Source organism: Mastacembelus armatus, chromosome 12, assembly GCF_900324485.2.
Source record: "Mastacembelus armatus chromosome 12, fMasArm1.2, whole genome shotgun sequence".
NCBI classification, from domain to species: domain Eukaryota; kingdom Metazoa; phylum Chordata; class Actinopteri; order Synbranchiformes; family Mastacembelidae; genus Mastacembelus; species Mastacembelus armatus.
Window position 1 is genome coordinate 18,409,325 of NC_046644.1, and position 13,805 is coordinate 18,423,129.

The 13,805-nt window shown below is 41.8% G+C and overlaps 1 protein-coding gene across 2 annotated transcripts in view; it reads left to right on the forward strand.

Moving 5' to 3' along the window:
- ap3b1a (adaptor related protein complex 3 subunit beta 1a) overlaps window positions 1-13,030 on the forward strand; it is a 44,781-nt gene extending 31,751 nt beyond the window's left edge. For both annotated transcript variants that reach the window (XM_026297371.1, XM_026297370.2), the window contains exons 23-27: window positions 1,593-1,821; window positions 4,170-4,254; window positions 4,943-5,040; window positions 6,855-6,993; window positions 12,029-13,030. In XM_026297371.1, the coding sequence (XP_026153156.1) occupies window positions 1,593-1,821; window positions 4,170-4,254; window positions 4,943-5,040; window positions 6,855-6,993; window positions 12,029-12,182 (705 nt within the window). In that variant the 3' untranslated portion in view covers window positions 12,183-13,030. The remainder of the gene's footprint in view (window positions 1-1,592; window positions 1,822-4,169; window positions 4,255-4,942; window positions 5,041-6,854; window positions 6,994-12,028) is intronic.
- The last annotated feature ends 775 nt before the right edge of the window (window positions 13,031-13,805 follow it).

Sequence of the window (13,805 nt, forward strand, 5' to 3'; positions counted from 1 at the left end):
AGCCCCAAGCCTATTCACCTCTGTAGTAGAGGGAGTGCGTGGGTTATTTCAGCCCGAGGTTCATATTAAATAGGTTTTCCACTGGGAGTCTGGAGGGAGTTTTCCAATGTCAGATAACTGAAGGGTGTGTCGATTTCTGGAATTTCTTAGTACAACTGTGCCTTAAGAGCAGAAATTACATGGCATGAAATATTCAAGTAGTGACACCACTTGATATTATTATAATCCAGACTGTGTTTATGTGTCAGTCGTCTAAAGTTTGTTGAAAGACATGGCTTTTTTTAATGAAACGGGTAAACAGGCTACTATCTGATAGCTTTGGTGAAAAGGCTCTTACAATCCAGTGATGGTGTTTGAAATGTGCTGCTCACCACTGAAACTCCTCTCAAGAGCTGTTATTGTTTTCTTCATGTCGATTCTTCATCCTCATGCACCACGTGCCAAGTCTGAGGATGCCTTGTTCCTATTTCTCACCCAGCCAAGCTTCTTTGCCCCATTTTTTACATTTCATATTCAAATTCAGTTAGTTTAATTAGTTCACACACGTCGCTTATTTAAGTCTGTTATTTACAGAATAGAGCTGCAAGATGTTACTTACACCTGAGTCCTTTAACAGTGAGGTTTGTTTTTGTCTCTTTGAGGTAGTTAAGGACATACACTCTAAGTCTTAGCTCTGTCAGTTTACAGGTGAATCGAGTTGCAAAGTGTTTTATAGTATGCAAACTGGACATATCTGCCCCTAATCTATTAAAGTATATGACAATATTCTCACATTTGACAGTGCAATTTTATTTTTTGATGTGTTTCATTGTGTGGGCCCGCCATCTCATCTTATGAACAACAGCTGACAGGTGCCACCATCAAGTGTAAAAGCCACCAAAGAGTGAACATGTTTATCAGTTTCTGGGAGAAAAAACACACTTCCCTCGCTTTTCCTTTCCATATTTCTCAAAGGTAATGCAATTTCCTGCATCTAAAAAGATAAAAGCTTCTTTAAAAAGGCCTGCAAAGAGCAGGTTTGGCCCATGCATGCACTCGTGTTTCTATTCATTAGAGGTTGTTTTTATTCAGCCTGGTTTGACTGAGCATCCAGCCCATTTCCATCTAACTAGGCTGATTGGGACACTTCTTAAATGGGCTCCTCTTTACCCCACAGAGTTAATGAAGGGATGGTAGTGGGGGTGGTTATTTGCCAACTCTTGGTCCCACTCCACTTAGAAGTGCTGCATCCTGCCTGCTGATTGGATCCAGTAAATTGCATGAATATAGGTGCTGGGAGGACTGTACATTCTGGTATTAATCTGTCCTCTTGTGTGGATGCATTTAAACTGTAATGTACAAGGCATCCCTGGATATTGGGTTTATATACAGAGCTCCAAGCGTCTAGCCAATGTTCTGCATGTGCTGTTTTTCTTATTTTCCCTCTCAGTACTGAGCTGTTTATAGATCAACCCATACTGAGATTTATTTCTCTAATAACCAAGATGTGCGACTTATTTGTCAGCACTGTTTGCACACAGCAGCTGTACAAAATCACACTTTGAATCGGCGCTTGTTGATGGTCATCTCTGTCTTTTCACATGTTCGTCTAGGTCACCACTCCAGCTTTCGGCCCCGTGAAAACCCATGAGCTGCTTCACCATATGACAGGGAAAGGCCTCTCAGCCAAATACCATTTCCCCAGGCAGCCATGTTTGTACCAGCCCAGTATGGTGGCCGTACAGGTCATACTGAGCAACAGCTCGGACCACAGCCTGGAGGAGATCCACATAGGAGACCGAAACCCTGCAAGCCTTAATATCCACTGCTTTAACACCATCGGTGAGTGTGACATCATTATTCTGCTGCCAACTCACCAAAAAGCCGCTGAGTATTGACAATATGCTGTTTGCTTATTTGCAAATTATTAATTATTATTAAATTACTGTTATATATGTATATTAATACAGATTGTCTCAGGTGAATCTTTGGATTGTTTGTGTCACACACGGGAAAACTAGATCAAATCTTCTGGTTTTGCAGTTGTATTCTGTGTTGTAGTTTATTTTTATTTTATTTTGTATTTTTGTTATGTAGATTATGTTTTTATAGATAAAGTAACCAGCTTAATCTAACCGTGCTTATTTACATGTAATGTAACATTGCCAGCAAATATGTGACACTGTATTAAATGCTGCAGCTGGTCAGAACCTATATCTCTTAATATTCAACAAATCTCATGAGAAAAATCATGAAACATATGTAAACATACACGGAAACTATGGTTTTATTGCTAGGGGTTTTAGTTTTCCTCATTCTGCAGCTCTAAACTATGATTGTTTTCTCAGATATTAAATGATCATTAGTTTATCAAAACCCTTTAAGCCCGTTTGCTATCAGATCAGACAACAGCCCCGTTCCCCAACCTGAAAACAGCCGATCTTACCTCAGCTAATCCCCGTTCATTAGTATCGATCAGGACAAACAAACATATACTGTCTCCATAATTCTTGTCACACTGTTGTATGATCGCTGCACTCAGTATAACATGAGACTGAGAACAGTGCTCCCTCAAGATTTTCTTTTTTCATGCACACACAAACATAGACACACACACACACACACACACACACAGAAGTGATGTGCGGTGGAGCACGTTAAAAATGTCAATTGCAGGGGATTGATTGGGCATTGAAGGAACTCAAGCAGGCAAACAGTGGGTAATTTGGATCGATTGGGCTCGGCTACTGCGAGTAGGTGGCTGGAGTTGGATGTGGATAAGTTGCAGAGGATGAATACAGACAAAGCTTTATGTGGTGTTTGTGTGTGTTTGTGCTGGGAAGGGAGTGACAGGGTTTTGTTTTGGATAATAAATACTGCACATTAGCCCCATAATGTACTTCACTTTCCACCGCTGCTCATCTCCAAATGAACAGTAGTTTAACCTGTAATTTAACAGTTTAAACTGAATTAGTGTTTGTGTTTGGCTCAATGGCATGTTCCTAAATCAATTAACATCTTTCTTGTTAACTAATTGATAAACTCTACTTAAGGGCATGTCCTCAGCCTTTAATAGATCATACGCCAACATAAAATAACTAACTAACTCCATTTTGTTTAAAGGACATTATTTCTGTTAGTAATAAAAAAAAATCACACTCAGCAGACACAGTGACAGTGTGACAGAGCAAAAACAGACGGATCAGTCGGCTGATTGTACAGATTTTATACAAACCTACAGATCAGACACTGATTTTTGTTTCTTTTCAAACTAATTAGTTAGACGAGAGGATCAATAGCACTGTCATATCTGCCTGTAACCTTTGGACAGAGCCAGCCTGCTATTTAACCTGTTTTTATGTCACGGTAAGCTAAGCTGTCTTCTGTCTATACCTTCAGATTTAGCATAAAAATACCTTGGTTACTTTTATTATTTGTTCATAAATAAGCATCATTAAATGGCATTCTCAAGTGTTTCTGTTGACAGACGATTGTGGAGAAAAACAGGTGCTTTAAAAAGACATAAATAAAGGTGAAACCACAGAGAGAGAGAGAGAGTTAGAGAGGCTTTGAAGGCTGGACTGGAAGTGAGTCCATGATGGCTCTGTTTTCTGAGTGTTTCCTCTGGAGCCTCTGGTCTTCTCTGTCTGTGGAAAGAGTTATTCAGTGAAATAGTCCTGCTCCACGGAGAGAAACACAGGCCGACTGGGGAAGCTGGGAGGATGTTTCTGTCTGTCTGTGTTCTTCTCATCCTTAACCTCCCCCTGCTCCTCTGCTTGCATTCAGCTGTCCAAGCTCTCTGTTCAACATTTCTACTTAACTCTCTCTCTCTGGCTCACGTTTCATCTGCTCCGTCTACCTCCCTCACCCCATCCCTCTTGATGTTGACGTTCTCTTTGACAAGCCTGTTGTTTTGGAAATATGCTAGACCTTCATGTGTTCTTTTTCCCTGAGGCTGGAGGTGTGCAGAATGAGATTGAAGGATAGATTTCTCACACATGGTGGCCTTGCTTTGTGAAGTGAAAACACAAGTGGTGTGGATGCTTGTCTGTTCCACTCTGCTGCTGTGCCCCCTCCGCCACCTCCTCCTCTCTCCCTTTGCTCCATCCCTCCTCCGCTGCACATTGTGCCCTTGTCACTCACTCTTCCTTTTCTCCTCTCGTCTTTCCTCCCCTCTTTTCCATTCTCAGAGCGGCTGGAGCCAGAGGCCTCGGTGACAGTTTCCATGGGTATTGACTTCAGCGACTCGACACAAGCAGCCAACTTCCAGTTGTGGTAAGACAACCTGACATCCACTCATATCAAGTCAGGCATATTTTTTTCTCCCAGACCTTCACTTGTACATCTTTTTCACTACCCTTTTTCTGCTACTGCTCTTATTCTGTGCCTCCAGATCCATCAGTACATCTCCCTCAGGTGTCTCTCTTTACATTTGCATCTTTCTTTTTTTCTTCCCTCATCTGTTCTTTAATTCCCCTTTTCCTCCACTTTGTGCAAGCACTCTCAGGTGAGACATCAGACACAATTGATCCCAGTTCACTGGGATAACAATTATTCCTCTAGTAATCAGGCCCAGCCCAAATCAACCTGCTGAATGCCATTGGCACCGCTGTTCAGCCGATCAATAACCTTATCAGAAAATCTGTTCAGGATGGGGGAATCAATTGGGCCCAAAATGCCATTCACAGAGCGTGGTTTGCAAGGCAATTGGAGGAGAAACATTTCATGCACAAACAAAACATAAATACACACAAGTTCCCAAAACACACACACACACACACACACACACACACACACACACACACACACACAGCTCCCTTACATTCATTGAGATTATGACACTGATATAATTTAGTTGAAACATTTTGGAACAAGCCCTAATTTCCAAAATCCTGCTGAATCTCTTTATTTTAAAAACCCAGTAAATAAGTTACTATTATTGTGCTGTTGTTTTCCTCCCCAGCACCAAGGACGACCAGTTTAATGTGTCCATTCAGCCTGCCGTAGGCGAGCTGCTGATGCCCAGCACCATGACAGAGCAGGACTTCTGCAAAGAGCAAGGTAAGTTAAACCTGCATCAGTGCAAAAATACAAAAAACAAGTCCTTTTATTTGAAGCTTTCTAAGCAGATCTCATGAGGGGAAAAAAAAATGTGTTAGTCTGTTTCCAAACACTCTTCCTGTGCACAGGCTCATTGGTTCCTTTTTCCTTAAACAGTGTCTTACATCAGCTGGTCTCAGTAGGTTCCATCAAACATTATTCAGACGAGAGGAAATTTGAGGATAATCAACGTAAGAAAAGTATTTGCACTAACAAAATGGTGGGATTGACTTAAAATAAACTACAGCGCACATGATCGGTGTAATGAACGAAGAGCTCGACTGATCTTCTGTAACATTTCCACACCGATGTCCACGCGGTAAAGCAAAATGCTTTCCTCTAATGAAGCACTTAAGGGTATTTCCTACACAAGCACACAAAGCACAACCACACACCTGTGGAGGCAGCTATTGAGAGCGGCGAGCATACTCATATCTACGCCATCAGTGTGCTCTTAAGTGGCTGCTAAATGCTGCTTCTGCCTTAATTCATCTCCCTTTGCTGTGTTTTGAGCTCTACTGAATACACCCTGCACTACGGTTAAAAAGAGGGTTGAATTGAGGAGAACCATTTGCTTTGCTGGACTTTTTTTTTTCTCTCTAGCAAATTGCTGCTTTATACCAATTGAATTAAGTTAATTCATTCTAGCAGTTAGCAGGTTTTCATTATATTTGCATTTGAAGTCTCTCTTATGTCTTAACTTATTTATATTTATCTCCATTCTTTCTTTCAAATCCTCGCTCATTACAAAATGCTCAAGAACTGGCTCCCTGCCTTCTATTGAGTCTTTTTTTTTTTTTTAGCTGTGGTTGAATTATTGATGGAGACACCATTTTATTCTTCAGCTGCTCCAGCCTTAGTAATCATTAAAATCTATTTTATCTTGTTTTTCCATCAATTTTCCCATAAAGTTAATGTTTATTTTAGAAGAATCCAACTTAATTTATATAGCAATTTTTGTACAGGCGTCTTTTACAGCAGACATCAAGACAGAACTGTTTAAAATATATATAAAATTATTTAAGATTCATGGATAAGATAAAAAATGATGAAAATATAATAAATATCAGATTAAAATAGAATAGAAACAAGATGAGACGGATAAAAGAAGAGATTATAAATAGAATCAATAAAAAGAAAAGTAAGTAAAAGTATTTTAACATGAATGCAATAATACCAATATATAAACAGAAGAGTCCAGGCTAAACTAGTAGGTTTTTAATTTTCATTTAAAACCCCAACCTCAGATTGGTCCAACAGTTCAGGGGATAGAAACTCAAAGCTGCCCCATCAAAAGTGTTTGTTCTGCAGTGTGGAACAACCCAAGGATCCTATAGAGGCTGTCCTGGCTCTCAAACTCAAAACATGTCGGACATGTGGGATCCTGCAAGATCATGAAGTGCTTTAAAAACAAATGAAAGAAGTTTCGTATCTTTACAGAAACTGAAAGGCAACCAGTGCAGCGTTTGACGTGTTTTCTCCTTCTTGTCCCGGTGACTCAGTGCTGAATTAATTGCAATTTATTTGTTTAGAAGACTTCAGACAGGAGAGCACTGCTGGATATAAACATGCATCAGTTTCTGCGTGTTGGTCATGCAGAGAAATAAGTGATATTTGTGCACTGGTATTCTTGGCTCTGTGCTGTCAGGAGACGTGGTCATAACTTTACTGTGGGATTGTAATTATATTGTCACTAATATAAACATGTAGATCTAGTCTAGCCTTAAACTGGACAAATACACACTGAATTTCCAGTAACGGCACAATCCTCTCAGGTAAGCTCCTCGGCATGAATGAGACCTTGGCGACCGTCACCATGGCAACCGCAAACGCATCCAGCCAGGCCATCAACACGCAGGTCCTGTCTGTGGCCAACGTAGGAGTGGTTTCGTCCAGCCACAACAGCCTCCACAGGTGAGATGTGATTTCTTTGTTTGTTTTTTAGATTTTAAAAAATCAAGATTCAACCAGTATCGTCAGTATCCAGTGACGATGAGCGAGAGATCGTTATCCTGTTTCTGACGGGAAGGAAACTGTTTAAAAAGCCACTGTCATTGTCACAAAGCTGGAAACACTGGACACAGGGCTGCTCTTAGCTTATCGAAGTCTGATGTGTTGGAGATGCATTAATTCCTTTGACATCACTATTGGCTTTAATAGCTTGGGATTATTATTATTATCAAATGCTTTATACCTTTTATTGGTCCATGCTGAGATCTCATTTTAATGCGTGAGCAGAAAATGCAGATTGACATATAATACAGATGAGCAAAAAAACATTAGAAGATTTAAAAAATGTGTTTGGAAACGTGTGGGCAAATTCAGCCCCGTCAAAATGTGATATTAGTGCAGACGACAGCACAAAGAACCTCGTTTTTCTTTCTCCATTTCTGAGTCGCATATGAATTTAAAGCATTGTGTTTTACATGGAGTTTAGTTAAACGGTGTGTATGCAGGCATCAGACAGTGAAAGTGTCCCTGCTCAGCCTCACACAGACATGCCAGGGGAATGCCCTGAGAAGCCTGGCTGTGTAATTGGTGTACACAGAGTGTGCTAATGAGCTTCCTCCTCTGTCACGCACACCCGAACACCTGATAGATAATTACACCTCCCTCTCTCCCTCTGTTTCCTGCTCTGTCTCTCTTTCCCTTCATCTCTGGACCCCCTCTCCCTCCACACTGCTGTCTTTCTTTCACTTCCTCTTTGTCTTTCACCCCATCCCTCTGCACCGTGCTCTGTCCTCCTCTTTTATTACCATGCCCTGTGTCAACATCCTTCCCTGTCTGTCTCGCTCCTGTCTTGCGCATTGGTGATCATTTCTTTATAGATTCAGGCAGGAATCGAGGAAAAATGTAGGGGACTCGGGATAAATAAGTGACTGTGAGGAAGTCGGAGTGAAAAAAAAATAAGAGGGAGACATTTGCACAAGGGCACAGAGCTGAAGGAGTGAGTGGAAATCAATGCCAGCCAGTGGGAGAGGCCTGCATCCAATAAGCCCATACTTCTTTCAGAATAACCGATAGCACAAATGGCTCCATGCTATCAATCTCTCTCTGCTTCTCTGACGGCTAAAGCAAAATCCAGTCTCCCGGTGTTACTCTGTAATCTTATAATAATGAAGACACTCTGTTTCAAACGTCTGCCAGTGTCCTGTGATGACCGGATCTTCCACCCTGACCTCAGGAGGTCTGTTTATTGGAGATCATGAAAAAAAATCCTTGTCTCCTCAAACTTAACGGGCAGGTGTGACGATAATTATTTGATTCATCGTGACACTTGAACTGCAACAACTTTGTCAATTGATGAAACAATTGCATCAGTCTTTATTGGTCAGACAAAACAGAATAACAAAACAAAACTCACTGTCATCTAAACCTACTGTATTTACAGTATTACTGCTGTAAAATAACAGGCACAGATCAAAATGATTGATCCGATTGGATATACACACTGGGAGTTTATTTTGGTGGTCACTCTGCATTAAATGTGATGTGAGAAGTGATTTCCATCCAGCACCTTTTTTTTTTTTTTTTTTTTTTTTTTTTTTTTTTAAAAAAGAGGGGACTCTGCACCTCTGGATCCCTGCACTCCCGTTCTTTATCAGCAGGGTGCAGCACTGCTTTTCCCAAACAGGTGCTGAGGCTGAGCGGAGGGGGATGCCACTGAAACACAGAAATTGATTGCTGGAAAGGAGGATGGCAATAAATCAAGCAGGAAAGCAAATGTAGAAAACGCTGTTCTTGTTTATGTCTAAACAGGCGGAATAGAATAAATGTGCTCTATTTTTCAGTCCGTTTGAAAGCAAATTTGATCGAATTTTGCATGCATTGCCAATCCCTCTGGTTAGAGCCTAATTTAAAAAACTGAAACCTTTGATTTATAAGCTATGCTTTCTTTTTACTTTACACTTTGATATAATTAAATTATGTTTCTCTAAACACTGTTAAATTTGCCTCCTTTCTGTGAAGCTGAATTCTTGTTTCTGTCTGTAATATAACTGACTTTCATGTATAACCTGACTAATTAAACATATGGTCTCTACATTACAGATTGCTGTCGCAGACACTGGTGTATGATCTGTCTTCCGTTATACAAAGTTTGCAGCGTAATTATCCCCAGACAACAATGAAGATGCAACGTGCAGTCACATTTCCATGACTAAGATTAACTCAGTTGTAGGCGACACTTATTCCTTAAATCCTCGCTGAATTCGGTTCTTATGTCCTCTTCCCGTCTTGTGCCCTTTTTCCTTCTTCTTCTCCCGCCTCCGTTTGTCCTCTCCTACCTTTCACATTCGCCTGCCCCAGTGCCCTTCAAGGCAGCACTGTAGTGGCGTCCGTATGGCCGAGCTCTGGAGCTGCGTGGAGGGTTCCTGGTTCTAATTGGGGCTAATAGCTTTGGCCATCTGCCTGGTCTGAGTCTGCTTGCTCGGCTCTGGTCTAGCCTCACTGACCACTCAGCTGAAGGACACTCCTCCACTTGTCCACCTGGCCATGAACCAGCAACAATAGCATCCAGCAGCAGCTCCCACACAGTTGGTTTCTGATTTTACTGAAAACATTATGCCGTTTTGTCTTTTTATTTATTTATCTGATTTTTTTATATACCTGACCAGGTCTCTTGCAGAGTATCTTGAGATGCAGGGGGGCAGTGTACTGACTGTGGGTTAAGTCCTGCATTCTGGGCTGTTGAGCCAAATCCTTGGCGGCCTGTGTCTTCTCTGCATGAGGGTGAATGTAAGGTGAAGCCCACTTTGTGTTTGCAGTGGCAGGGTGGAGGGGAGGCAGATGGCACATACAGGCTCTCTCCACTGAGGAGAATCACAGATAATTGGAGAGTGATGCTTAGCTGCAGCCCTGCCGATCGATGCCAATCCGCCTGCTCCAAGTCCAGGGGTTATGCTTTGCTTTTCTTTCCATACGCTGCAATTAATTCAGTGTTTAGCCCAGTATGTGAGGAGTGCAGGAGAATACCAATGACCCGTTTAAGGCCTGCTTGTTCTTAATCTTTCCCTTCTAGTCCTTAAAAAAATGAGTTGATTGTGTTAGGTCTGGGTGTGATGCAGAGCTGGTATTTGCACCCGAATGTGCACACAAGCACAAACAGCAAAGTGAGAATATTCAAAGTAAATGTGCTTGGAAATCAAACACAATCAAAACACGCTGTTTCTTTCATTCGCTCTTATTGCCTCACATGAACAAAGGCCCACAGCAGCATCTCCTGAGACGAAATGAAATCAGCCTCAGGGTGGTGTTAACTGGCTGAGTAAATAATAGATTTATATCCTAAATCCATTAGCAAAGCCACAGGGACCCCATAGACACCTTAGGCTGCTGACAGTGGGGGTGAGAGTCGGGCTGGGGGAACAGGACAGGGGACAAGAATGTATATTTACATATGTTCATGATTGTGTGTTGAATAGCAAATGTAAACAGAGGAATGCATGTTTGCATAAATTATTATTGCGGTGGTAGTTTTTAAAGATTGGGATGAAGCATGACAGAGGACACATCCTGCGTTCCCACATTTAGTCATTTGGCTGACTATACAAGCCCTGAATTATTTAAAGAAGTGAGAGCAGAGCAGAGAGGTTGGTATTTTTGAGAGAAATTAATCCTTTATTTGAATGGCTTGTGTTTCCTGCCGAAGTGGCTAATATTTTAATTAAGCCTGAGGAGGACTCTCTCTCTCCTCGCTGAGAGCTCCCTGATAAACTCCCTCTCCTCTGTTGATGGTAATTTAGCAGCTCCCCAGAGACACACCCAGCCACACTAGGTTTGTGAGCTTGCACCGTTTCATTGCGTATGCATGTCCCCTTAGTGTCCCCCCCCCCTCCTTGGGGTTTCTCTGACAGCGCTTGTCCACAGGCCGTCCTGCGGGGGCTCTTTACAGGCTTTAGTCGGGCCTAAGTGGGGCTCTTTGTGGGCTGTTTGTCAGGCCTAAGCGGGCTGCTGGGGGGTCTTTGTTGCCGGGATGTAGTGCTAAATGGAGGCAGATGGCAGGGAGTTAGTCACGTGAGGCTCAGAGATGCAGAAGGGAGTGGGAAAGGGGGCCCAGCTCAGCTCTGTTGCCCTCAAAGAGGGTCACACCGGGTCATAGCCCCTGTCTGCCTCTTGTTAGAACTCTCAATGGGGACCATGTGCGCCCAGATTTGCCCCTGTTCTGCAGAGACAGTAACCAAGGAAACAGGGAACTGAGAATCCTCCCGGTGGCCCAGAGGGAGCGGGTGGGACAGGGGCATCCCCCATACTGGTCCCAAAGCTCCCACACACTCATAGACGCCCACAGTCCATAAAAACAGGCTAAATTCAGTTTGACTGGCATGAAGGGCGGGTCTCAGCCCTCATGGCTCTTTAGTCACTGGGATAATAGACTGTCTTTTACTCTGCGCTCTATATTTCCTGTCACATCATTTTCCTTCTTTGTCTCACTCACTAATTTGGGGTAATTACAAGGTGTGAGCTGTTGGAGGGTTTCTAATGTGAGGATTTATGGGTTTAGGGTGGAAATGTGAGTTAAGTGCTCAGGTCTGTGGTCGGTCCACATGTGTCTCTTGTTTTTAAGGGGCTTGATGTGTGTTATGCATAAACCGGTCATTAGTCTGTATGTGAATTTTACCTGCTCAACCAAAGAAGGTGGCATTTTGGTAAAATGGCTAAATAGTTTACACTTGATGCACCAAAACACTTTTGTTTATGCCTCTTGGTGTTGAAATAAAATAATGCATAATAGATGACACTGGTTAATGTCAGCCTGTTAGAGAAATGCAGGGTAAATTTCTTTTTTTGTTATTTTAAACAATATCAAATCCAGTTTTCTGTATAATCTGTCAAATAATGATTAGATGAAACCAATGTGCTGCAGCTCTCTGCCACAGTATAACGCAGCCGCCGTCGTCCGAGCTTTATGTTTAATGGCTCTGACCCGTTTGTTGTTATTCCCCTGCAGGTTTGCTGGGCGGACTGTCAGCAGTGGGGCCCTGGTGTTGGTATCACTAGAGCTGAAGGAGTCCTCCACTGCTCTGCTCACCATCAACACAGAGAAGAGCGTCATGGCCTCCATGTTGCTGCGAGACCTCAAGCAAGCCCTCAGCCAGGCGTAGAGCCCCCTCCTCTCAGCTTCCTTTAGTAAAGGTAAAGGGGGCAGCACTTAATTAAAGATTTCACTCATTTTATTTCTCTGGTTTGGGACAATTCAGGCATTACTTGAAAACACATGGCACCTGTGTCCAGAATCCAGAAAGCGAAGAACCTGAGCCTGAAGTGTGCTCTTTGAGAATGAACTGGAACAATGGAGGAGCAGTCATGCAGCGTTTCTCATTTTAGTGCTCTGTCACTTGGGAAAGGATTGTCCTGAATCATGGGAATAACTTTGTGAAAGTCTTGAGTAAATCGATGAGAAAACACACAGAAGGCATCATGGAAATGACGATACATTTTTGTTCCACCTTGTTTTTTATAAGTCACGTATAAACATGACACTCCTCCATCTCAACCATCGCAAACTGGTCATTTACCAGTAAAAATGTTAGCTGTAAATATTTGGGAGACAAAGCCCAGAGTTCCTCCACACTGGGCTTTAGACCAAACAACTTGAGATACTCTAAGAAACTTAAGCACCGAGTTCTGACTGTATTTCATTCACGGTTGGACCTGAGCCAACCACCCTGATGAACATTGTTCTTTAGTGGCCAGAAAAGAGAAGGATTTCTTCACACCTTTTCATTCATAAACCTTTAGAAGCTTTTGTAACACCAAACATTTCTCTGCATATGTTTTAGTTTTGCATTCCAACCTTCAAACTGCCCCAAAACCACATTTGTTAAAGTGCCTTCTCTGTGAAAACGTGTTATCGAGGAAACTAGACCCACAGTTTACGTTAGACTTAAACCAACAGGCCTTTTTATCTGTACTGCTGTTGCTGAATAAAAAGTGAATTTATTAAAACAAACATTTTCGTGTCTTGCTAATATTAAAGTTGACTCCATCACTCCAGTGTCTCCAAACTGAGATTTTTAGCTGAATGTCTTTAGATGAGTCTGTTGCTCCACCTCTTCTTTCCTTCCATCCACCGTTGCAGCCTGTAAACATCAAAAACCTTTATGTGAGTTTTACAAATAAACTCTAGACAGGTGTAAAAACTTTCCTCATGTAAATACGACCTTGTAACGTTAAATTAAAAAACCATTGCCGCCATGTGAAGAGAGCAGCGAACTGTAGCTCAGATCTACTTCATTTAAATAACTAACCAGAAAATTATTCATATAATCCAGTTTACCCCATGAATCTAGACGTAGTTTTATTACTGTGGTCAGATTCATATTCTCAGAAACGCAAATGTTAATTGTATTTCCTGAGACAGTAACCCTGCGCTCCATCTACTCTGACTGAAACACTGGATAATCAGTCAATTACATCTCAAGTCTCATAACACAGAACATATGTTTGCATATATGGGTAATATTTTATGAACATTACCTTCTGGTTCCCCAGGTTCTGCCTTTCATGCATTACCTTTGCATTTGAGTCCCAGAATAAAGACGACATTTTTCTAGGAAGTAAGCAACAGATGACCTTTGGAAAAAAAATGTCATTTAACGACAGAAACAACAACAATAATCAGTTTCTCAAACAAAGATGGCAGCCATAAATGATGTATTTATACCATGTGAACCAAAGTAACTAAAAATGAAGGTTTTATCAGTAACATGTCTATGATGATGTTG